This window comes from Rhinatrema bivittatum, chromosome 15 (assembly GCF_901001135.1).
Source record: "Rhinatrema bivittatum chromosome 15, aRhiBiv1.1, whole genome shotgun sequence".
Taxonomy (NCBI): Eukaryota; Metazoa; Chordata; class Amphibia; order Gymnophiona; family Rhinatrematidae; genus Rhinatrema; species Rhinatrema bivittatum.
In genome coordinates this window covers 63,982,707-64,007,581 of record NC_042629.1, presented here as the reverse complement: position 1 = coordinate 64,007,581, position 24,875 = coordinate 63,982,707, and the positions used below count along the sequence as shown (strand labels likewise).

Genomic DNA, 24,875 nt, shown 5'->3' with positions numbered 1-24,875 from the left:
TAAGCACTTTTGTGACTGGCTATGAAGTTTAGATAAATTCTCCTCTTCCTTCTAGGCTTTGCCCTTCGCCTTCTCTGGAAATGAGGGGAAGTGGTTTGGGGTTGGGATTTGATTTGTGAGTTGTTTTTGGTCTGTGATATGATTGGTTTTTGTTTTTTTTAAGGAAGCTGCTGTCTGGATACAGTTAATATTTGTCCCTTTCTGAGATTCACTCTGTTTGAGGATTATTTATTTAATTGTAACATTTATAATCTGCAATATCCAACATTGTTGATCTATGTGCTTTACAGTGCAAATCACATAAACTTTTGTCATACCACAAATATTTAACAGTATTTAAACATTTTTCATATTATACCCCATAAGCTTCTTTAAAATGATCCTTTTTTAAAATTGTCCTAAAATATTTCAACTCCATTTTCCTAAAATCATTAAAAATTTTATTCCACATCTTAGGACCTTTAATAGAAAAGGCTCTATTTCACATTTCCTGATATTTATAATCCTTAACATTCAGTTCCTTTAAAATATTTTGTTCCAATGAACGTAAAATGTGGGTATTAACATAAGGTTGAAATAATTTAGACAATGAATAATCTTCAGTGTGCAAAGCCTTAAACAACAGTGCCAACATTTTAAAATTAATTCTGTCATTCATGGCAAGCAGTATAATTGGTACAGGATTGGAGTTATGTGCTCATGGGGGTGGGTTCCCATAATCACGCTTGCTGCACCATTCATAACCAGTTGTAGTACCCTTATTAACCTCTGTGGTAACCCCACATTCAAAGCATTGCAATAGTCAATTTTACTTAATACTAGAGACTGTACCACCATTCTGAAAAAGGCTTCAACTGTCGGACCAAACGTAACCTCAAACACTTTAGCTGCTTTCTGTGTTTGTGGCGTCATGGTCAGCCTTGAATCCAGAACCACCCCTAAATTACGGGCCTCGTCCCCTATTGGTATGGTTGCTCTTTCAATACAAAGTTCTTGTTGTACATCCTTACTATAATTTCTACTTACTTCTAAAGAGCACGGTTTATTTGACAGATAATACCAATCTCCGAATACATAACCACTTTCATATCTCTACTAAACACTCTTCAAATTTTTCCTCCGGGAGCTTTTCATCCGAACTGTTTCATAAACAAACTTGCAAATCAACCGAAAATATAAAATATCGTACACCTAACTTCTGAGAACGTTTACCAATAGGGCTCAAATAAATATTAAACAAAAAGGAAGACAAGGAAGATCCTTGTGACACCCCTGATTTTATCACTCACTGTAATGAAATCCTGTCTCCTATTCTTATGCTTTGGGCTCTGTTAGACAAAAAAGGATGTAAACCATGTATCGGATATTCCAATCCCTTGTTGTTCAATAATAACTCATGATTTGCTGAGTCACACGCTGCTGATATAATCCAACTGTAATAATAATATTGATTTTCCTCTATCTGTTTCTCCATATAGAAAATCAAGTACAAATCCGTCCCACCACATTTACGAAACCCCAGTTAGTAGTCATTTAAATATTTGTCCAATTGCAAAGCAATCCATTTTTTCAGTCTTCCTGATAGATAAATTTGAAACTTGGTGAAGGTTAGACATCTCTAGCTGCGAAACTGAAGTATCTTTCCTAATGGGACAAACCACTGCTTCCTTTAAGGGCCCTGGAACTTTACCTTCAGTTAAAGATTTGTTAACAGTCTGGAAGATAATACCATACATTTCTGTCAATAATTCACTAACAATCCAAAATTGCACTGGCTCCATTGGAGAACATATTATTTTTAGTTTATTAATAATCCACCCCACATCCTCATCTTTCATCAACCTAAACGCTGGCCACTCACTCACACCTAACTCCCCTATACCTTCCTCTATATCCTGAGCAGCAACCCGTGGCAAACTTGGTTAAATTAATAATATCTTGTGTTTTATTGGCTCTTGGTATTTGTACCTCACCTTCAGTGCAGCATGTGAGTAATAAATAAATCAGGCTGGTGGTCTGCTCAGATCGTGGATTGGTTTATCTGCAAAATTAAAAGTGAAACATAACCAGGCTCTTAGGAAATGCATGGGAAGAGAGTCTTTTTGACTTAGGCAAAAGCAAAGGTGTTCCCTGGCAAACAGAAAGCACAAGAACTGTACACTTTCAGTACAAAACATGAATCCTTTATATGTTTAAAATACAGTGCAGAGGGAAAACCCAGGCACTACTTTGATGATCAGTCCTCAAGGACTTAGTTTACATCAAAACAAAATAGAGCACCTTTTATCCAAAGACCCATTTTCAGAAATGTCCTAATACCTGGGGAAAAAAATGCTGGTTCCTGGACCACACTTATGATCTGGGAAAACTTCAGTCATCTGGAACTTGTGTGCTGTGTAGATGTCATAACCCAGCACCTCGGGCTTGTTAGCAAGTTGTTCATGTGCAGACACAGCCACGGCAGATCAGCGGCATTGCCCCTCCCCCTGTTTCCAGGAATTCTGGCACCAATGGCAGAGAAAGAGCTGTAAGTACTGAATTTGATGCATGTGTGGCGATGAACCAGAGACAAACCGCAACGTGAAAAGGAAGAGGCATGAGCTGAGCCTGCAGCATTACTCCTCTCCTGTTTCCAGCATTTATGGCAGTGATCAGTCCATCAGGGTGGCGATAGGGGTTGGGAAAACGAAGAGTGTTAGAAATTCAAGTTCAGGAGTGAGTCTGCCATCCAGAAAATTGCAAGATTGCATTGCTGCTGGACAATCATGCTGCTGGTACATGCAATGCTTTTGTCACCTACTTTCCACCCAATTGTGCCTCTCTTATTCAGCCAATGGATCAAGAGGTCATGTAGAAAAGGTCTGGGATTTCCCATTATCCAAAAATGGCCATGATCCCAACCAATCCGGGTGAAAGGTTCTCTCCTCTATATCATTTACAAATTGTTACTGAAAGATTCAAGACTGTCAATCAAGTTTTAGTGTATGTGAAAGGTGTTGATTTACATCACTAGAAACCAAATTCTTCTACTGATGATAGCGCAGGTAGTTGCAGTACCAGCATCCCGTCCTGTCCACTGAAAACAGGACACCGACCATCACATAGGCCTCCAAATGGTTTTCAGTCAATAGGGATCTGAGCTGAATGGTAAATTATGGCTTAAAGGTGAAACACTCTTCTGCTACTACTATTTATTTCTATAGTGCCACTAGATATATGCAGCACTATACAGATATGCATAAGATACAGCCTCGTCTCAGAAGAGCTTACAGTCTATTCAAATGCAACAAATAAGAGACTTAAGGGGTTTCATTTATTAAGGAAAATGGTTAAAACCAACCGGAGAATGATGAGAGCAAGGGGTTTGAAAGGAGCTGGATTTTGACTAAAGCCAGAGAAGGAAGCATGGTGAAACTCTTCCCGAGTCCATGAGCTCCCTGCTTCTCTTAATATCCAGTTGAAATGTGCCAGTTGATATTAGAAGTGGTGTTGCGTACACTGGCATCGCACCAGTTTAGTAGCACTGAGGCTCCAGAGTCATGTTAAGGTATATAATAGACTTATTTATGATGCTTTAAAAACTGGTATGATGACACATGATAGAAATAATTAAAACTGAGTGTAGCTTTACAGATTTTTCTGTGATACAGTCCTAACATGCTATAAAACTTCCGGAATCCGGTAGCTTATGGAGGTATAGAGCTCTATTTATTGTCTGCCAGAACAATAATGCCCATAACTCATGGGCACTACTGGACATTAGAACTTGCAGATAATGTGATGGATTTAATCAAACATGCTTTTTCAAATTTGTTTCAAATGTTTAAGTTTCTAAAATGATAGTCTCCTTGGCAAAAGGCTCTGTCTAGCACCAAGATAACTGCCCTTCCTGGTCTTACTATTAGATTCTCTCTGCTCATAGGATCAGTCTAGTATAGGAAATGATGGTGGTGCTTACTGTTTCAGGGAACTAATGTTTGACTCAACGCAGCAAACTCCAATAATGGAGTAAGACTTCCAATAAAAGTGTTCTTGACTCATTTGAACCAACTAACTGGCATCCGAAAACCTTTCCCCTTCCGGGCTCCTGCTATAGAATTGTCTTCTCAGTATTTCTGGCTGGTCTCCGGTGCATATTAAATTTCTCTCTTCTGCAGCTGTCGCCATTTCTCCTTATGGCTTATTTTCTTCCTTTACTGAAAAATATTGCTAAGGGACCCATGGCAATTCCCCAAATTATACCTTTTCTGTTTTTGTGTTGTGCTCCCCAGAGAGCCGTGCACCTGTGAGGGGAAACCAATTCGTATCTTGGGTGTGCCAAACTAAAAAACTCTTTGCTAGTCAGAAATCAGAAGCCCAGAGCTGTCTGTCTGTCCTTGGGCAGGGGGAGGGCACATTTCAAAGCCATTTAGGTGGGTAAAATTCATTTTTTTTCCATCTTACTCAGCTGTCTGAAAACGGCTTCCCTCCACGGTGGCTGGAAGGATCCAGGATGTCCCACCTCGTGTACCTTTTCAGAGGTTCAGTGGGCCATGCTTAGATCAAGAGGAAGGAAATAACATATGTGGATCGCATTTCAAATCCGTGCATGGCATAAAATGCAAGAGCAGGTGTAAGCGGAGGCTTTGTACATGCTACATTCCCTTCCCTTTGAGAGTTGGTGCAAAGGCCGCAGGAATAAAGCAGCCACAGATTTGGAGCAAATGCAGAATGGACTAGTGAGCTTTCATTTGTAATTCTTAAATCTGATACTTTGCTCCAGACTATACCTGGGCCTTAGTTTTGTTTTAATCTATCAACCAGTTTTTTAGATTATAAAATGCCAGTCGCAATTCAAAATAAATACAGTGTAACCATTTGATGGCTTGAACAATCAAAACTTTTTAATTGCAACTGAGTTATTTTTATTTCACTCTAGGGCCTCTTAGATCAGCTGGAGACGTGTCAGCCAACAGCGCCTTCCAGCGAACCAGAAGACAGACTTGGCAAGGTACGGACATGCTTGAGCAAGCCCTGATGTGCAGCAGAATTAGCGTAATGTACCTCTGTGGTCTGCACCCCACAGGATGAGCCAGGTGTGCGAGTACATACATGTGCTCTCCTGAATCCACTGAGAATAGGGGGAGGACCTCTAAAACAGTGCAGAAGCGCTAACGAGCATTTAAATGAGAAGTCGCATTGGATACAGAAGCTCCAGCTATGTTTAGCATAATCGATACTGTTCGCTGTTGACCCATGATGATGACTTTGGCCTGACCCCTATGGCTCACATGCTGGAAACTCAGGTTTTCAGCTTCCATTTGGAGCCAGCCGCAGAGGGGAAGTGCTCTTATCCCAGGGAGGAAGAGATGCTGGCGGCTGCTGCTCCTGCAGCAACCCCTGCCGGCCAAAAAAAATAACAGCAGAGAGGGTAAGGCACGGAAGAGGCTTCCCTCCTGCTCAGTCTCTGCAAGGACGTGTGTTGCTCGGGCGTGCCGTCTAGGACGGAGCAATTTACGACTGGAGAATGATAGGAGGCTTGGGTGGGGGAGGACCCATTATTTCACTGGGAAAGCCCTCGGATGCTCTGAACATTCGGATTGCTTTGTTAAGGCGACTTCAGGTTTGTTGTGGTTTCTTTTGCTTTTAACACCATTAGCTGTTCTCCATGACATCACGTCACCACCTAAATCCTGGAATATCATTTGCACTTATGAATGCCAGCAACAGTGCCATCTTTTGTAAATGTGCTGTTAGCAAATGCAGATTTTAAACTGCCCTTCCTTCTCCAAATACACCTCCTGTATACTGTTTCATTCCCTTATTTTATTATTTCAAGATATTCAGTATATTGTAGCAGGATAAACTTGAATGAGAAAAAGGGCTCCTGAACAGAAATACAATAGTACAACTATATAGGAACACCCAATCGCCAACCAAAAGAAAAAGCGAAGGGGATCACAACTCGGCCAATGAGGGATTGGCATCTAGGAAATATGTTTCCCTCCTTTTAAATCAGTATCTTATCATCCACTGCTGTGCTCTATTTATCCCTCTCTTTATTTATTTGATTTATATTCTGCTTTTGGGCACTTCAAAGCAAATTACATTCAGGTACTGTAGGTATTTCCCGATCTCCACTGGGCTCTAAATAGCCACTCCCCTTAGTGTGCTGTTTGCACCTCTGCCTACCCACTAGCATTTTCATCTTTGGGTGCTTGTCTTTCCCCAGCCTCGCACTAACTGTGCAGGTTTTATCCAGGGAAGCCAGTCTGCTAAAGCCCAGCTGCAGCTTTTTCCAGTGTGCCATTTGCCAACAAGTATTCATCTTGCACGTCCCTATCAAATTCTAATAATTAAGCATTTCATTTTCGAACACCCAGGCATAGCGTTGTCGTTTCCAACGTGACATTGCATCAAATTCTAGAAGGGCTCCGTCAGAGGCACTATTCTTGTCTTCACACTTATTCTGTTTTGTTCCTTTGCACAGAATGTTCTAAACTGCCTAAACCAAAGCAGTGTTACACCACTAAACCAAGGTCTGTTCCGAGTGCTAAAACACTCAGGAAGTGTACAGTCTGAGTAAAGCTCACACGATCCAGAAAATAACAGATCCCTTGTCTTTCAAAAGTGCCATTTGTTTTGATCAATGTGTGTTCTTTGCTTGCAGGTGGCATTCAAGGAAAAAGTTTTACAGGAAAAGCTAAAGAAGCGAGAATATGAAATAGAAACGTTAAAGAAACAACTGGAAGGCATTGCTACGACCTAATGCGTCCACTTCTGCACGCATGCAGCTTCAAGGTCCCCCGTGCATTCCTGATCTAGGTACCAGTAACTTATTCACCAAAGGAAGGGCCTCGTTTTGTGCCCCTGGCAAAAGTCTGTAGGCTGTGGCTGTACTGCTGAAGGTCACTGGGTGAAAACGAGGTGTTTGGGTGCCAGGCAGATTTCTGCATGGCACTCAACTCTTTCTCCGTGTGCGGTCAGTTACTGCTCAGGCAATGTGGTTGTGTGTTCCCGAACCTCAGAAGGTCAAGAACAGGGAAAACACAGCCCGAGTCAAAAACACTTCTCACTCGGCAGCAACCGGGGTCAAAAAAGTGTTTCCAATTAGCAAATGGAGCAGATGCCAGCATCAAAATCTCATTTTTACAAAGCAACTGGTTTTAGGGTACAGGCACTTTAAGGGTGCAGTGTCATGCTTAAAACCTCATAGAATATAATAGTAAAACCTAAGATTATTCACTCTAGAACCAGTGTGTTAAAATCTGAAGTATTTACCAATTGTCAGTTTTAAACACCGAATTTGAAATTGATTTATCCTACAAAATATATGGATTAAAGTTAGGCAAATAGTGTGAGCCAATTGTAAACATTGCATCACTAGTTTAATTCTTCTGAATTCAGTCTGCATTTCCTAGTCAGAGTATCAGAGACAACAGGTCTGTTTAATAAACAAAAGAGTACGTGATGGATCGAAATATGCCTTCTGCCTATAGGTGTCCAAATACGTCGTAACAATTAATGAAGCCTTTTTAAAACTCCAGCTTGAAACACGTGTTGCCCACGACGTTGGGTCTCTCAGAAGAACATTCCTGGACAATGGCAATGCAGAAATAATTCTTATGCACTTTTCCCATTATTTTATTATGTACATAAAGGTTTGTAAAAAAGCAAAGGTTAATATTTGATGTTTAGTCTGATGTTAGGTGGGTTCACTTTACCAAAGATTAACCCCCCATAAACATAAAATGGGGAAAATGCGTTTTGTAAACCGATTCCTCTATGCTAAACCTCAGAAGCACTTACTGTATGTCTGTACTATCTGAATATAGTTTAATTGTGATATTGAATTTTTTTTTAACATAAATCTGAAAAGTTTGTACAAAGTAAATAACTTTAAAAAATGTATTTATTTTCACATTGTTATATTTTATTAACACAATGGTATTAAAATAGTTTTTCTTTCTTTGTTTTGTTTTGGGGTTTGTTTTTTTTTGGTTATATTTTTCTTTTGAACCGGCAGACTCCTCCTGCTCCTTTGGGCTTCCAGCTCACTTGGACATGGCCTGTATTTGCCTACAAATCCCAAGAGCCTTCATTCACAGCTACGCGGGGGGGGGGGGGGGGGGGGTGTTCTCCATTTTATAACACTCCCACCCCCAGGCGGGAGAGGAGCCACTGACCACATCTGTAAAATCTTTTGCGAGTTGCACTAGTATAAGAATGTTACCCAGCAACTCGTGTTGCTCTTCAAGGCCTCAGGGTGTCTGTTTCTAAAACATCATAGAATTTAAAGAGAACTCGTACTTAAGTTAAAAAGAACATGATATTTTAATATGGCTTAAGTATCCATTTTGTATGGTGGCATATCCTCCTGGGAAATATCAGCTGTATGTGATCAGCTGATATTTTGATATGGCTTAGGTATCCAATTTTGTATGGTGGCATATCCTGCACGGAACAGCAGTTACTACCATAAGCAAAATGCTGGGCAGATTAAATGGGCCATTTGGTCTTTTTTTTGCCATCATCATTTTATTTTATTTATGTTTTTATGTATTAATTATCATTTATTTATTATTTATTTATTTATTTATTATCATTGTTACTATGTGAGCCCTTCATCCTTGGGCTATAAATTACCTAACCTTGTAAAGGAGGAAAGGAAATATTTTAAACATAAGAGATAGGAAGATCAGATTCTGATACAGAAGTCAGATGCACTGGTAAGTAGCCCAGACATATAAGCAAGGAGCTGGCGGTTATATATGCCTGAGAAGAGAAGCCATGATTTAAGTGTCCTTCTGGTCTTTGAAATTAACACCCAGAATTAACCTTTTGTGCGAGCAGTTATTTGAATTTGCCAGGTGTTGGTGCATGAGCATAAAGGACCATAATGAGATGGGGCTGTTCACCTGCAAGCTATCACTCTCATTTAGCGATACGTGTAAGCTTGAGAAATGTATACAGAAACATCAACATCATGTTTCACAAAGAACAGAATGAAGCTGAAGTTGGAACAGGCCAACAAGAACAAAAAAGGTTGCCTAAGCAACAGGAAATAGGGCTTTCCTTAACACTGTATGGTGTGTAGTCCGTGAAGGGGCACCACATTTACAGGTGGAAGGCAAGGTCATCAGATACATTTTAGCTCCGACGCAACCGTGGCCAAGATGAATCCAGGGGGAATGTGTCATGCTCGAGGCTGGGTGATGCTGAAGAAAGATTTGCAATAACATACATAGTAACATAGTAATGACAACAGAAAAAGACCAAATGGTCCATCTAGTCTGCCCAGCAATTTGATTATGATAACAACTGCTGCTCCGTGCAGGTTACCTCCATGCATTTTGTTAAGGGTAGAAACTGCCATTCTGTGCAAGTTACCCCATTCAGAAATGTACCATCTTTTTTTTTTTTTTTTTTGTCTTTCGGGATCCACAGTGTTTGTCCCATGCTCTTTTAATTCATTAACTGTTCTTGTCTTCACCATCTTTTCTGGGAAGGCATTCCAGGCATCCACCACCCTCTCTGTGAAGAAATATTTCCTGATATTGGTTTAATCGTGTTCCCCCCTGGAGTTTCATATCATGACCCCTAGTTCTACTCTTTCCTCTCCAGTGAAAAAGTTTTGAAGCTTGCAATTCGTTGATATCTGTCAGGTATATGAAGGTCTGTATCCAGGGTCGGCACATCCATTACGCAAACTTAGGCGGTCGTCTATAGTGCAATTCTTGGGGGGCGAAGAGCAGCCAGGTGCTGCCGCTAGCGGACCCACTTGCGACAAAGAGTAGAGATTCATAACCCAGAGGTCGATGGATCGAAACCATCCTCTGCTACCAAAAATAAACAGTTGGGCCGCGAGCAACGCGCACTGCTTGCTAGAGATGAGCTTCGGTTTTTTTTCTACCGGGTCATTTTTTTGAGTTGGACTCTTCGGGGTAAAGTTCGTTTTTCCTCGGTTAGTTTTTTGGAAAAAACGAACAAAAACTAAATGGGGAAAAATGAAACCGGCCCAAAAAACGACGCGGGAAAACGAAGCTCAAAAAACCCACCCCAAGCATTAAAATTCTCCCTCTGTGCCGTCTGACTTGCGGGCCTGCCTCGATCAAGATGGCGCCATCTTGTGCTCCTACCATGTGACAGGGGCTGACCAATGGCACCAGTAGCCCCTGTGACATAGTATGGGCAAAGGCTATCAGCGCCATTTTGATCGAGGCAGGCCCGCAAGTCAGATGGCACAGAGGGAGAAATCCCTCGCGGGACCCCGCTGGACCACCAGGGATGTTAGTAAGTCTTGGGGAGGGATCGGGATGGTGGTGGGGGGGGGGGGGGGTTGTATTACAGTGAACTTTAATGCTTGGGGTGGTTTTTTATTTAAAAAAAATAAAATGTGCCCCTCCCCCTGTACAAACCCGAAAAACTAATTTTCCTTGTAGTTCGGGGAAAATCAGTTTTGGGGTTCGGGGCCCCCAACCTACGACGAATTAGGCAATTTCATTGAAATTGCTTAATTCATGATAAACGAACCACACCTCTACTGCTTGCAGCCCTGAGACGCATACAGTGGGCGGTGCAAGCGAGGTAAGAGGAGTCGGGCCCCAGACTGGCAGGGGCAGGCACAAGGCAGAAGTCGCCTAGGGCACCTATTACCCTTGCACCGGCCCTGTCTATATCAAATCTCCCCTGCACCCCCTCTCCTCCAGGGTGTACATATTTAGATCCTTCAGCCTCTCCTTGTAGGTCTTCTGAAACAGATCTCACACCATTTACATCGCCTTTCTCTACACAGCTTCCATCCTGTTTCTATCCTTTTTGAGATACAGTTTCCAGAACTGAACACGGTACTCCAGGTGCGACCTCACTAAGGGCCTGTACGAGGGCATTATCACTTTCCTTTTCCTGCTAGTTATACCTCTTTCTATGCAGCCCAGCATCTTTCTGGCTTTAGCTATCACCTTGTCACATTGCTTTGCCATCTTCAGACCACCAGACACAATCACCCCAAGGTCCTTCTAGTCCATACATGAAAGTCTTTCACCCCCCCCCCCCCCCCTCCCCAAATCACATACAGCTATTATGGATTTCCGCACTTCAGGTACATGACTTTGCAGTTCTTGGTATTGAATTGCAGCTCTCAAATCTTCGACCACTCTAGTTTTTCTTAAATCACTTTTCATTCTCTCTACTCCTTCAGGTGTGTCCAATCTATTGCAGATCTTAGTATCATCTGCAAAACGGCAAACTTTTCCTTCTAACCCTTCTGCATTGTTGCCCATGAAAATATTGAACAAAACTGGTCCCAAAACATATCCATGACGCTCTCCACGTAACACGGCTCTATCTTCAGAGCGGGTTCCATTTACCATTACACATTGTTTCCTGCCAGTCAATCAGTTAGTAATCCACACCACCACCTTGGCACCCACTCCCAAGCTTCTCATTTTATTCACAAGCCTCCTGTGCGGGACCGTATCAAAAGCTTTGCTGAAATCCAAGTAAATCACATTGAGTGCTTTTCCTTGATCCACTTCTTTTGTCACCCAATCAAAAAAGTCAGTCTTTTCCTGGTGAATCCATGCTGCCTCGGGTCCATCAACCCACCAGATTGTCCTTAAAAATGCCTTCCTCAAATTCCCATTACTCTTTCCAAAGGTGTGCAGACCAGACATCTAGGAAGAAGCTCTCAGCAACAAAGTGCAGATGAGGCAAGTTAGCAATGAGAAGGTGCTGCCTGCCTGGGAAACTGTGTATGTGATCAGCTGATGTAAACCATGACCAGGATTTAGCTCAGCTCTTCATATGAGGTTGAAAGCCTTGCTACTCGCAATGAATATTAGCTGGAAAAGAGATGGCACTAACATCTGGAAGCTGTTGAAAAATAATTTTTTCCTCTTATTGCTCTAGGATTTTGCTGTTTCTCTGTGTACAAGCACAACAGCCAGCCCCACCAATGGGTGTCATCCTATGCCATAGTGTCAGTTGTTTTTCTCTCACAGCTCAGAAGGTTTAACCCCACCTTCCGTGTTTGCTCGGGTCTTCCCACACTAGCATCCCCACATGGGATCCTCCCTCTATTTATTCTCATCCACTCAGCAAATCTCTCTCAGCAGTACTGCATGTATCTCCAAAATGTGATCAGGAAAAACTACTTCAGAGAGGAAAGGGAAAAGTCTGTTTAAAAAAATGTAAGAAGTGTGGACATAAAATGTCCATACTAGATTTACACTCTTCTTGCCTAAAATGCCTGGCCATAACATGATACGGCTAACTGTGGCCCCTGCAGTGTTATGTGCCCACGGGCACTAGCTTACAGGGAGCTCAGACTTAAATATGAGCAGCCAAGATCATCAGTTTGGAGTAAAATGAAATCCCACTTTCAAACAGCTTCTCCCAGATTATGAGAAAGATTATAGGTGTCAAGAGTCAACATTGTTAGTGTACCTGAAACATTGGAGCCATGACTCATCAGTTCATAAGGGGCTCAGACTGAATTGTCGATGTTGAAGAGTCGGAGCTAAGAACGATCGGCAAAGTGCTTATCAATCAGAGCCAAGAAGAGTCCGCTCCAAAAAAAACCCACACAGTATAGAACTATCGCCTTTGAGGAAACAGCATGGATCACTCAGCGCTGAAACCTTGGTCCCAACATTCTAGCATGCCACGAGATACTTTTTCAGCGCTGAGCTCATCATCAGATCTGGTTGAACTAGATAAGTGTACAGGGAAAAGGAAGCATACAGAATCAACAAATTCTACATGCTTGCTTCCTATACTCCCGCCTTAAACAAAAGCATCAAGAAGTTTAAGACTACATACCACATGCCGAAATACAGCCAATACAGGAATGTCATGCCTTTGTGCAAAAATTATGAGCAGACTTTGTAAAGACGTACATGAAGCATAAGCCTGAAAAAGATTCTTCTTTCACTCAACTGGTACTAGGTTTTTCTGCAGATATTCTTCTAACTTTCCTATCACCTTCTCTCTTTCAGGAAAAAAGACAAAATAGTAGAAAAGAAGCAAAACTTGGACATAACTTAATTTGTACAGACCACGTTTGATTATTCACGTTCATGTAACCCCATATGATCTACCATTAGAATTGATGCCCAAACAACCCAAGAGTTCACCACCACCACAAAATTCAATGACTTTCCTACAAACAAATGTCAAATCAATTCCATTCAGTTTAGAGGAAAATTGAGGAAACTAATGACTTATAAGGAGTTTTAAGGTTCAGCTAGCCACCAAAGCAGTACAAAGCCCCACCAATATATGATGCTCTGAAGAAGGGTCAAACAAAAATCTGGAAAATGCCTTTCTCAGGGCATTCTCCTTGCTCTTGACCTTCTGATGCATCTGATGAGGTTCAGGCGTACACACCATATTCACTGAACAGCAATTAACAGCAAAGTTCAAATCCCCCATGAAGCCATTATTGTGGAATCCATGAAGAAGAAAACTAAATCCTATTCCAATTTGCCTCCGAGAAAGTCTCATTGACATTAGTTGGAAAGACAGTATATCAGGGGGCTACACTGCTGTGTTGACACAGCTCTTAAAGCCACCAAAGGAACCAATGGCTAATGCTGACATGAAATTCATGATATGAAAAACATTTTTAATAGCAATAACATCAACTAGAAGAGTAAGTGAGCTACAAGCATTAGTAACTACTAACCTATGATTCTTACTCAGATATTTGAGAATAAACTACTCTTCAGAACTCGCACTTGCTTCCTACCTAAAGTGGTATCACAATTCCACCTAAAGCAAGAAATAATGGTTCCAATTTTCTTTCCAAAACCACATGCAACACCTGCCAAACAGACATTTTATATATATACTAGCCTGCAGGAGAGCCCTCTTATTCTATTTAGATAGAAAATGAACACTCAGAACTTCAACTCAACTGTTCATATTCTACACTGCAGCTAAAAAAGGCGTAGCTGTCAAAAAGCAAATGTCAAAATGGCTCATTGGAGTATTCCTCATTGATATATACAGCCCTATGTTTGATCATACCACAGCCAATAAAAGCTCATACTTGATGTGCTATTGCTGTGACAATGGTGCATATCAACTCCGCAACAATTCAGGATATCTGTAGAGTTGCCACATGGACAACAATACATTAGTCAGGATAAAGAGACAAAGACAGTATATTTGGACAAGCAATGTTGAAAAACATTTTTAAATAATCAAACCAACTTCCCACAACATACAATATGGGTTGCACAATAAAAATCAATGAAAGGAACTATTTCAAAGCAACCCTCAGCTGGAGAGTCCCATCTTGTATGGCTATTTGTTGTGCTTGTCTACGAAGAAAGCAAAATGACTTACTTGTAACAGGTTTTCGCTGTGGACAGCAAAACAAACAGCCCCATAATTCGTCCCTTCTCCCCAGGAGTTTGGACTAGCATGGAAAAAGACTGAGGAAGGATCCTGTGAGGGAAGACCTGCACATGCTCAGAAGGCAGAGTTAAACTTTCTGAACTGTGAGAGAAAAAAGACCCTGTCGGATGATGTCACCTATCTTGTGTGGCTCTTTGTTTTGCTATCCATGGAGAATCCACTTTCAATGTTGAATCCATTTTCAAAAGGTTTACCTGGCTAGCTTTAGAAGTTAGCTAGCTCAGCCGCAAAATTTCCAAAATCCCTCTCCCGCTGACTGGCTCGATTTATCTGGCCAAATTCACAGGATGCCCAATTTTTAGCTGGTCAGAAAGGGGCACTTCTGGAGGCGTTCTTGGAGTGGGTTTCTGATTTAACAGGCAAAGCGGTTTTTCAATGGTAACCACCTAAATTTAGCTGGCTCACTCCAGTCAGGCAAATGGCTGTCCAAATTTTGTCTGAAGAGATTTAAGAGATTTGTAAACCACGCTCCTAGCTGCTAAGGATCAGCTAAAAATTTAGCTAAAGATAATTGGCTAAAATTAGCTAGTTCTCGCACCTGTGCAGTGGGTTTTTGAAGCGACCTCTTCGGGGTTTTTTGTGTATTTCTTATGTCAATAAAATCTTTTCCTAAGAAAAAGAGAGAAGAACCAATTAAATGTGGGAACGTGAGCCATGTCTCCTCGGCTCCACTGTTGTATGATCTTTTGGTAGCATATGTACTCTGATCCTTTGCTTTCTGTCAGCATGGCTCACGAGGAGCCAAAGGTCGAAGGACCGCTGCAGTAACTCCTCCGCAAGACAAAACAAACACACCTTTGTGGAGAATGGAGGAAGCTGCTCCTTCCTACATCAAACCTTGTAGGATGAAAGCCCAGTCCTTTCCCTTTGTGCTAATTTGATTTATGTTTGCTTTGATTGTAATTTGTGGAAGGGAGGGGATGGAGAGGGGTAGGAGTGGTCACTTTTTTTTTTTTTTATTAAATGACGTTTGTCTCATGTCAGCCATGGCCTTTCAGTGTCAGAAAATGGCATCCATCATGTACTTCGGACAGGGCCAAGCGTACTAAAGGGGGTTTCCCATTTTACATCTATGGGAAAATTGATTTCAAACAAAAAAGCTGTGGATAAAATAGCACAAAACCCCTTTCTCTATCAGCTGCTCAGGTGCAAGCTATTCAGTAACTCCAAGGGACTAAGCAAGAAAGAGAGAAAAAAGGCCCAGTCGTGCAACTTCATTAACCGCAGGTTTCATCTGCGTGTCAAGGATCAGTCTCATCACAGCAGCGGACACATACATTTAAAGAGATCTGATGAAAGCTCATCTGCCGTCATCAATGGGAGCCCTCGTCATTGGTCGATGACCTTTCTGCTTACTATGCCTCATATATTTATCTGCACAAGTGTTGTATGCACTTGTCTGGTTAATGAAACACGCTTCTCCATCCCTCAAGCTAATCGGTGAGCTGTTAAGTTTATTTCTTGCTTTAGCATTTACATTAAGCTATAACTTCAGCAGGGCTGGCCTGGTGCCTCAGCGGCAATGCACAGCTCAGGACTCAGGTTTTCCCATTCACTGGGGCTGGGGACGGCTCTCCAGCTGGTCCTCAACTACTCCCTAGCCAGTCTGGTTTTCAAGATATCTGCACTGAATATGCATATGCCGCCTTCAGTGTGGATATCCTGATGAAGGTGACTGGAGGGTCCTTGAGAAGTAGATTGAGGACCACTGCTGTAGAGACAGCATTCCCAGCCCGTGGGCAGAGAGCATCCCAGTCGTTGCATAACAGCAATGCCGAATGGCTGGACACAAGCCCCTGCCCCCCACCCCCCAATTGCAAGGTTCCAGAAGGCGAAGTCCGAGAATGACTGAGGACCATTGCTCCAATGAGTGGAGTAAGTGAATAGGCAGGGGCTATGAAATAGAAGAAACATACACCGGTAGCTGTGAAGGTTCATCGGGCTGGGTCCCAGGTCTGACTGAGGGAGGAGGAAAACTGTCAGCCCACAACAAAGACGTTCAGTTAGTTTCCATCACTGTGTAATGCAGAAGTACTATGTAAAGCAGTCAGGCTAATAGTAGTGTTAGCAAATACATGGAAGATGCTTTTGATTAGTTGCAAGACTGCAATGCCAATTTAATACTAATGCATTCACCAGAAGAGAACTGTGCGGGGGAGGAGGGGAGTTTTTCAGGAGTTTGCTGGAGGTCTAAGGATTAAATGGAGTCTTGAGCAGTGAACATGTCAGGAGACAAAAGAATGAAGACCGCAGGGTGTGAAAGTACTGGAAATTAATAGGACCTAGAGGGGGACGGAAGGAAGGGGCACAGAAAATGAATGCATAAAAGGACAATACATTGCTGTAGGAGTGTGAGAAAGAAGGAAGAGACAGAACGGCAACAGAGAGAAAAGTAAAAGTATAATGAGACAGACTGAGAAGTGGAACAAAATATGAGAAAAAAAAAAAAGATAAGAGCTAGAAACCACAAAAGGAATACATGGAGGAGACAGAGGTAGAAGTGACCTGGTTGAGAAATTAAGACTAATTTTGTCTTGTCTAGGCAGAGTAAAGGTGAAGGAATTTTTAGGAGGGAAATGAGTATGGCAAAGAGATGGTGAAGGCTGGATTCAAGAGAGCTTGTCAGATTGACGGTTATAGTCTTGCTCAGCAAGCATAATAGCAGACTGGAAGGAGGTCAGCATGAATTAGAAATGTATGCAGTGGTCTTATAAGGACTGTTTGCCAGCAACAGCAAAAATGAATGACTGACTGATTTGGCTTTTACAGTTGTGCAATTCTCTTTGCTGCCAGCCCTGACCATTTCATTTGGACCCCTAATACTATGTGGCGACAATATCCTCATCTGCCCAGAATGGAAAACTGGACAGGCCAGTTGGTCCCTATTTGCTAACATCCACTGTATTTGCGTTGCAGTATTTCACAAAACTCAAACAATGTTCTGTTCGCTAATAACAAATCCCAGTGATCTAGTAGCCTGCTGCCTCACTGGAGATTCAAAAGTCCCTTGTTGGCAAGGGACTACATGCTTGTCAACCACCAGCTCAGTTTTTTGGGGAACTCCGACAGGAGTTTCTCACCTTTATGGTGTAAAGTCATCTGCTGTTTTCTTTTTTAAATTTTTCTAAAATTCTTCTCTTTTTCTTTCATGTGAAATTATACAACAAGCCTGCCTCCTCTGCAGATGTTGACTAGATTTCTAAAAATTAGTACCAGGGAGACAGATTTCCTGTTTATTCACTGTGAGAACAAATATCAAACCCATTTGTGGGGGTGAATAGTGTTTTCCCTGCATAAATTGGCCGTCTCAAAATTGCCTGCCCTCCACATGGCTAAAGGTACATGTGATGTAACACAATGCCTGCACTTTTAACCTTCTTAAAAAAGAGATGTTTCTGGGAAGGAGGGTGGGAAGAAAATAATAGGTGCAAATTGCATTTTCAAATCTAGGTGCATTTTTTCCCTTGAAAAATGTATCTGCCCAAAAAGCAGGGGCAAGCGTACCAGCCGCAATTTCAAAAGGAAAGTATGGAAGGAAAAAGTACCTAGACCGCCCAATTTTAAAAGGCCCACATGCATAAAAAAATGGGGGATATACGCATGGATGGGCCTTGGGTGCGCTGTGCGCATTTTAGAATGGGTCTGGCCACATGTAACCCCCGTTATGCGCTGAAACGCTGGGCCCTGCAAAAGGGGTGGGCCAGGGGCGTGGTCTGGGCAGGGCATGGGCCAGGACAGCGCCATTTTGCACTGTCCCGCTGCCTTGCACGCTGGTAGCTGGCATGAATTAAGTTACAAAACAAAACAAAAAAAAGATAGCTAGGATAGATGTAGGGGTCATGGTGGAGAGGGGAAGAGGTAGGAAGAGTAGGGTTAGGGATAGGAAATATCCTTCCCAGTCCACTCCAATTAAGGAGGGAACAGGGGACTGGCTGAGCGCGTCGTCATGTGTAGGTTATAAAATCACCCCCCCCCCCCCCCCCCCCATGCGCAAGAGTTGTGGGCCATCCACACATGCATGCAGAGATTTTAAAATCCGTGCGCGCACCTGTGCACAGCCATGGGATTTTATAACGTGCGGCATGTTATAAAATCGGCGCAGCCATGTGAGCCCACCAGGAACTGTGCACACATGGGCATGCACGCACTCCTTTTAAAATTGATCCCAGAGGCATAAGAAATTGCATTACAGGGTGAGATCAATGGTCCATCAAGTACCTGACAAGTAACCAAACATTAAACAGATCCCATGCTACTAATGCCAGTAATAGCAGTGGCTATTCCCTAAGTCAGCTTGATTAATAGCAGTTTATGGACTTCTCCTCCAGGAACTTGTTCAAGGCATTTTTAAACCCAGCTCACTAATTGCCCTAACCCCATGCTATGGCAATGAATTCCAGAGCTTAATTATGCATTAAGTAAAAAAAGAATTTTCTCCATTGTTTTAAACGAGCCGCTTGCTAACTTCATGGAGTACCCCTCTAGTCCTTTATTATATAAAAGAGTAATTAACCGATTCACATTTACCCGTTTTAATCCTCTTATGATTTCATAGACCTCTGTCATATCCCACCTCAACAGTCTCTTCTCCAAACTGAACAGCCATAACCACATTAGTCTTTCCTCATAGGAGAACCATTTTATCTCCTTTATCATTTTGGTCACCCTTCTCTGTATCTCCAGTGCATCAATAACATTCTTGATATGCGACAACCAGAACTGTACACAGTATTCAAGGTGCGGTCTCTCCATGGAGCAATATAAAGGTATTATGACAGTCTCCATTTCATTCACCATTTCCTTCCTAATAATTCTCTAACATTTTGTTTGCTTTTTTGACTGCTGTAGCACACTGAGCCGATGATCTCAATGTATTCTCTACTATGATGCCCAGATCTTTTTCTGGGGTGGTAACTCCTATTATGGTACCGTGTAACTACAGCATGGGTTACTTTTCCCTATGTGTATCTCCCCTTGCACTTATCCCCATTACATTTCATCTGCCATTTGGATGCCTATTCTTCCACTCTCGCAAGGTTCTCCTGCAATTTATCTCAATCCACTTGTGATTTCACTATTTGGAATAATTTTGTGTCAGCTGCAAACTTGATCATCTTGCTTGTTCCCTTTTCCAGATCATTTATAAATATATTAAAAAGTACTGGTCAAAGTACAGATCCCTGAGGCACTCCCCTATTTACATTTCTCCACTGAGAAAACAGAGCATGTAATCCTACACTTTGTTTCCTATCTTTTAACCAGTTTGCAGTCCACAAAAGAACATTGCCTCCTATCCCCTGACTTTATAATTTTCTTAGGAGTCTCTCATGGGGGGGACTTTAGATTTTCAGAAGGCATTTGACAAATATACTACATCTACTGGTTCACCTTCATCCACATGCTTATTAACCCCTACAGAAAAATGTAGCAGATTTGTGAGGCAAGATTTCCCTTAGGTAAATCCATGCAGGCTCTGTCCCATCAAAATATTTCTGTCTATATGTTCTGTGCTGTTGGTCATTAGAATAGTTTCCATAATTTTTCCCAGTACTGAAGTCAGGCTCACCGGTCTATAGTTTCCCGGATCACCCCTGGAATCCTTCTAAAGATTGGTGTTATACTGGCCACCCTTCAGATACAATGGATGATTTTAATGATAGGTTACACATTACTAGTAATAGATCTGAAATTTCATTTTTTAGTTCTTTTAAAACTCTGGGGTATATACCATCTGGTCCAGGCACTTTGCTACTCTGTCCTACTACATCTTCCAGGTTCACTGTGCTTTGGTTCAGTTCATCTGAATCATCAAGCTTGAAAACAGTTTCCCCAACATCCTCATTAGTAAACACCAAAGCAAAGAATTCATTTATTCCAACTTAATCCCCACAGCTACAAATGGCCAAGCTTTGCGCATCATAAACCTGGAAACCCTAGCATTGGTAGAAGAACTAAATCTCCTTAGAAATGAAAGTAGAAGCACAATAAAAAGGGGGCTTGTAATAAATGTAATTGCCTATTAAATTATTTAAAAACAATTTGTTAATACTGCAGCTTTAAAATTGTAACATGCAATTTATAAAGTGCAGTCAGTCATACTAGAGCTCAGTTTGTGGAGCTGTAGGTCATGTAGTACATTATCCCTGAAATACATTAGGGTAGATTGATTTGTTGGCTGCTAATAGAAAATATAGCCATTTGTTTTTCACCAATCTTGCTAAAGAGTCAAATGGGAAGTGAAGTATTATTCCATTAATTGAAAGCTGGTTAGTAATGGATCCTAACCTGATCTACAAGATACATCCAGAAGATTCATAGTAACATAGTAAATGATGGCAGAAAAAGACCCAAATGGGCAATACAGTCTGTCCAGCAAACTGTTTTGTTTTTTTTTAATACATTTCATTTTTTTAAATTCTTTTGAAGGTAATAACTGCTGCTCCATGCATGTTATCCCTATAACTTCCATTAAGGGGTAGTAAGGGCTGCTCTGTGGTTACCCCCCTACCTTCTATTAACAATAGTAACTGTCACACCATGCACTTTATCTTTGTTTCCATCCTTTAGTCATTAGGGATCTTCTGTGTTTATCCTAAGCTCTGTTGAATTCCATTACCATTCTCATCTTCACCACCTCTTCCAGGAGGGCATTCCTTGCAATCACCACCCTCTCCGTGAAGAAATATTTCCTGACATTGTACATGAGTCAACCCCCTTGAAGTTTCATATTTTGACCCCTAGTTCTACAGCTTTCCTTCCATGGAAAAAGCTTGATTCCTGCACATCATTTATACCTTTCAAATATTTAAAAGTCTGTATTATATCCTATTCCCCCCCTTCTCGCTGTCAGGGTATATGTATCTAGGTCCTTCCGTCTCATCTCATACTGCTTTTGATGTGGACCCCACACCATTTTGGTTTCCTTTCTTCGATTCTGTCTCCATTCCTTTTTAAAGTATGGTCTCCAGAACTGAACACAGTACGCAGATGAAGCCTCACCAGTGACCTGTACAGGGTCATCATCACCTCTTTTTTTTTTTTTTTCCTGCTAGTTATGTTTTTCTCGATGCAGCTCAGCATCCTGAGAGGCATGACCAGCAGGAAAAAGGAGGTGATAATTCTTTTAAGCCAGTCTTCACTTGGAAAACATCTGTCCTGAAAGCATTGCCACAGCTACTTCATTCAAATAAAATGACCTTCGTGCTTTAAAATTTTCAGATCCATGCTCGAGTTTAAAACATGCCATGGCACCAGTATCTTCTCATAGCAGGGATTCTTACTCTAAGAAGGGACGTGTCGGGACTTGGGGAGGATGCTCTGACGCTTGCAACCAGAATGCTGTAACCGGATACTAAAATGTGCAATTCACTGCAGCATATTGCCAAAACACGGAAAGAAATACATCTTCTTATCAACATTCTGTACACACTGCCACGAAGAGAGAGAGCGAGCAAGAAAACGACACAGCGCCCTCCCCAGAGAGGCAGGGCAAAGAACTGACCAATCAGCGTCCGCTGTTCAAGGGGGCACTGCCAGAGCGCTGACCAATCCAGCGACAGCTTACACGTGCGGCTGGGCCAGGAGCGGCTCGTGCTCGCCGGCTGCACTTGGCGATCGAGTCGAAAAAGCGGAAGAGGGCTTGCACGCAGCGCGACCGTTGCTGCGGACGGTTTGGGTGGGTGGCCGAGCGCGCGCGCGCCGTCCGGTCAGGTGCGCCCCCTGAGGTTGCCCGCACGCGCCGCCCACTCAGGTGCGTCTCTGAGGTGACCCACCGCGCGCGCGTAGCACCGGCCGTTGCAATCCGCGGAAGAAGCGCGTCAGTGGGGGTTTTTAATTTCTGTACCTCTCGCGCGCCGAAACCATGGCTTCCGACGAGTTGGCCAGCAAGCTGAACAGGCGACTGAAGATCGAGGGAGGCGAAGAGCGGCCGACGGCGCTGGCGGAGGAGGGCGGCCCGCAGAACGGCGAGCCCGGCACGGGCGGAGCGGCGGACTCGGAGCTGAGCGCCAAGCTGCAGCGGCGCTCCGACCTGAACGAGGGCGTCGGCGACCACCAGCCGCAGCAGCCCAGCCTGAGGGTGTTCAATCCGTACACCGAGTTCAAGGAGTTCTCCAGGAAGCAGATCAAGGACATGGAGCGCATGTTCAAACAGTGAGTAACGAGCAGCCCTGCCCGCAACTCCCAAACTTTGAAAGAGACGCGCCGATGCCGGGTGGCACTGCGGGAACTTAAAGTCACGTAATCCCGCAGCACTCTTTGCTTCCCGGCTGGGCATGATTGCGTCCAGGGGTTCGTCGTCCCGTCCCAAAAAAAAGAGGAGTGCTGGAGTTCTCGCCGGTAGTTTTTGATATTCATTTACGCTACTAAAATATCTATACCTTCGCAGGTAAAGGAGGAAAACTAGGCAGCCAGCTTTCATGATTCAGTGGTGAGGAGGGAATGGTTTTGGGGGTGGTGGATGAGGTCAGTGATTAAATGCATTGGAGTCTGCAGTAGTGGAAAAAGTGCAGAGGCATGACCCTGATGAATAAGAGATTAGGTAACATACTGGTCGATTTTAAAAGTCGTGTGCGTGCCAAAACCGGGAGATCCGCCTGCGTGACTTGGACCCACGCATGCATGTGGATTTTAAAAAGGCCTGCAGCCGGGGCAGGGCGTGGTCAGGCCTGCTGGGTCTGTAGCTTGAATCCAGCGCCCAAGTAGTTACATAAACAAGTGTACACCAGGGTCCTCTACGTGTAACTTTACTTCTGCTATGGATAGCGTGAAAGTCATGTAAAAAAAAAAAAAATAGCAGGGTTTTAAGGATCAGGGGTAATAAGGTAAAAGGGAGGAAAGCTAGCTAAGTGGATTAGGAAATCCTCTCCTTTGTGGGAATGAGCTGGAAGCAAACTGGGAAAAAAAGCTATGCATGTAGCTTCTAAAATCTCCCCCCCCCCCCCCCCCTTGCTCGTGGCAGCATTTGCATGCATATACGTGTATCAATATAAAATCATGTGCACATAGACTGGCATGTTATAAAATCACTGTGTCCGTGTGCATGCACCAGCAAACGTGCACATGTGTGCCTGCATGTAGGTCTTAAAACACACCTTTAAATGTGCAGTGGGGACAAGTGCAGCTTGGCATAGGCTACTGGAATGCCTCCTTGGATTTTCAGGCCAAACTTGGTTTCCTGCATATTTATTTATGTCCAAGTTTGTTTTCGTTCATGACACAACAGTTACTATCCTCTTTTTGTTCATGACATAAGTTATTATCCTCTCTGTCATTCATTGAAGTAGATGTTAATGGCATCACCTTCATTGGCATTAGTTTGGGAGTTATTTACTAAAGATTTTCTCCTATTTTGTGGCTGATGGAAAAATGCTTAGTAAATAGGGCTTTTAGTTCATGATCAAGAACATTTTGGCATTTATTTTCTTTTTTGTCAGAAGAAACATTTTGAGATTGCCAGGAGGTGTTTTATTTTGAACAGTTGTCTGGTTTTTATTGATCTCAGCTGACCCTATGACATTCTTCTAGGAAACAGCAAGACGACTCCAGAAGAAATAAGATGAAATCTAAAAAAAAAATAAATCATTTTTAAACTAGTTCTTAACAAGGCAGGGCATCTTCATTTGTCTATAATGTGTAACTTGGGGCAATTGACTTTAAAATAACTATCAGATTAGCAGTAAAAGGTTTTAATGCTGGTTTCTGAATAATTTTGCAATGCTTTTTTTCACCACCAGGTGAATTTTGATTTTCTGGAACAAAACTGTGGGGACTTAGAAATGGTAACATTGCTACATGACCATTACTTTAGTTGTAGGATAGTGATAGTTTTATTCTGCTAAAAAGGTATCAGTGAAAAAAAATGCACTTAAAGTAAAACACTTATAAAGATTGTGGACTCCTCAGAATAAAAGTTATGTTTAAAAGGTTAATCTAATTTCCTGTGAGCCAGATTTTCAAAGGCCTGGTCCATTGCAATTGCTTTCTAGACAGGGCCATTAATGCTGCCTTTAACCATCTGTTAACCTGAAATCACCCTTTCACAAGTTTTACTGTTGTACACTAGAGGCTATCTATATATGTAGGAATACCTATCTTTTTATTTTGGCCTGGCAGTTTCTTCCTTCTTTTGGCTTTTAGATCAATCTGAACCAGGGCTGGGATCTAGTGCTATGAGTCTTCATTCCCAACCACCTGATGATTTTTTTCTCTTATTTTGTAGCCTTTTCCAACTTGTTGCAATGACTGTTCAGTTGGGGACCAACCACCAGGGTATCCAGGAACCTGCAATTAAGGGCTCTAAATCTGGCCACTGGGATGTTGCCCTTGCATGAGGGCTGGGACAGCTTACTCCTATTTATTTATAGACTTTTCTATACTGGTGTTTGGAACCAGGACCTTAACATTGGTTTACAATCTCTACAGCATTCATACATAAAAATACTTTAAGACAATCCTTACAATACAAATAGTTA

At 42.4% G+C, this 24,875-nt stretch overlaps 2 protein-coding genes and 1 long non-coding RNA gene across 6 annotated transcripts in view; 2 read left to right on the top strand and 1 right to left on the bottom strand.

The window, feature by feature from the left end:
- Window positions 1-7,950, top strand: part of FHAD1 (forkhead associated phosphopeptide binding domain 1) — a 63,938-nt gene extending 55,988 nt beyond the window's left edge. The window contains exons 29-30 of the mRNA XM_029578744.1: window positions 4,919-4,990; window positions 6,650-7,950. Of these exons, the coding sequence (XP_029434604.1) occupies window positions 4,919-4,990; window positions 6,650-6,748 (171 nt within the window). The 3' untranslated portion in view covers window positions 6,749-7,950. The remainder of the gene's footprint in view (window positions 1-4,918; window positions 4,991-6,649) is intronic.
- LOC115076826 overlaps window positions 1-24,875 on the bottom strand; it is a 152,256-nt gene that overhangs the window by 52,361 nt on the left and 75,020 nt on the right. The window lies entirely within an intron of this gene.
- EFHD2 (EF-hand domain family member D2) overlaps window positions 21,979-24,875 on the top strand; it is a 54,404-nt gene continuing 51,507 nt past the window's right edge. The window contains exon 1 of the mRNA XM_029578753.1: window positions 21,979-22,554. Coding sequence (XP_029434613.1) covers window positions 22,265-22,554 — 290 coding nt within the window. The 5' untranslated portion in view covers window positions 21,979-22,264. The remainder of the gene's footprint in view (window positions 22,555-24,875) is intronic.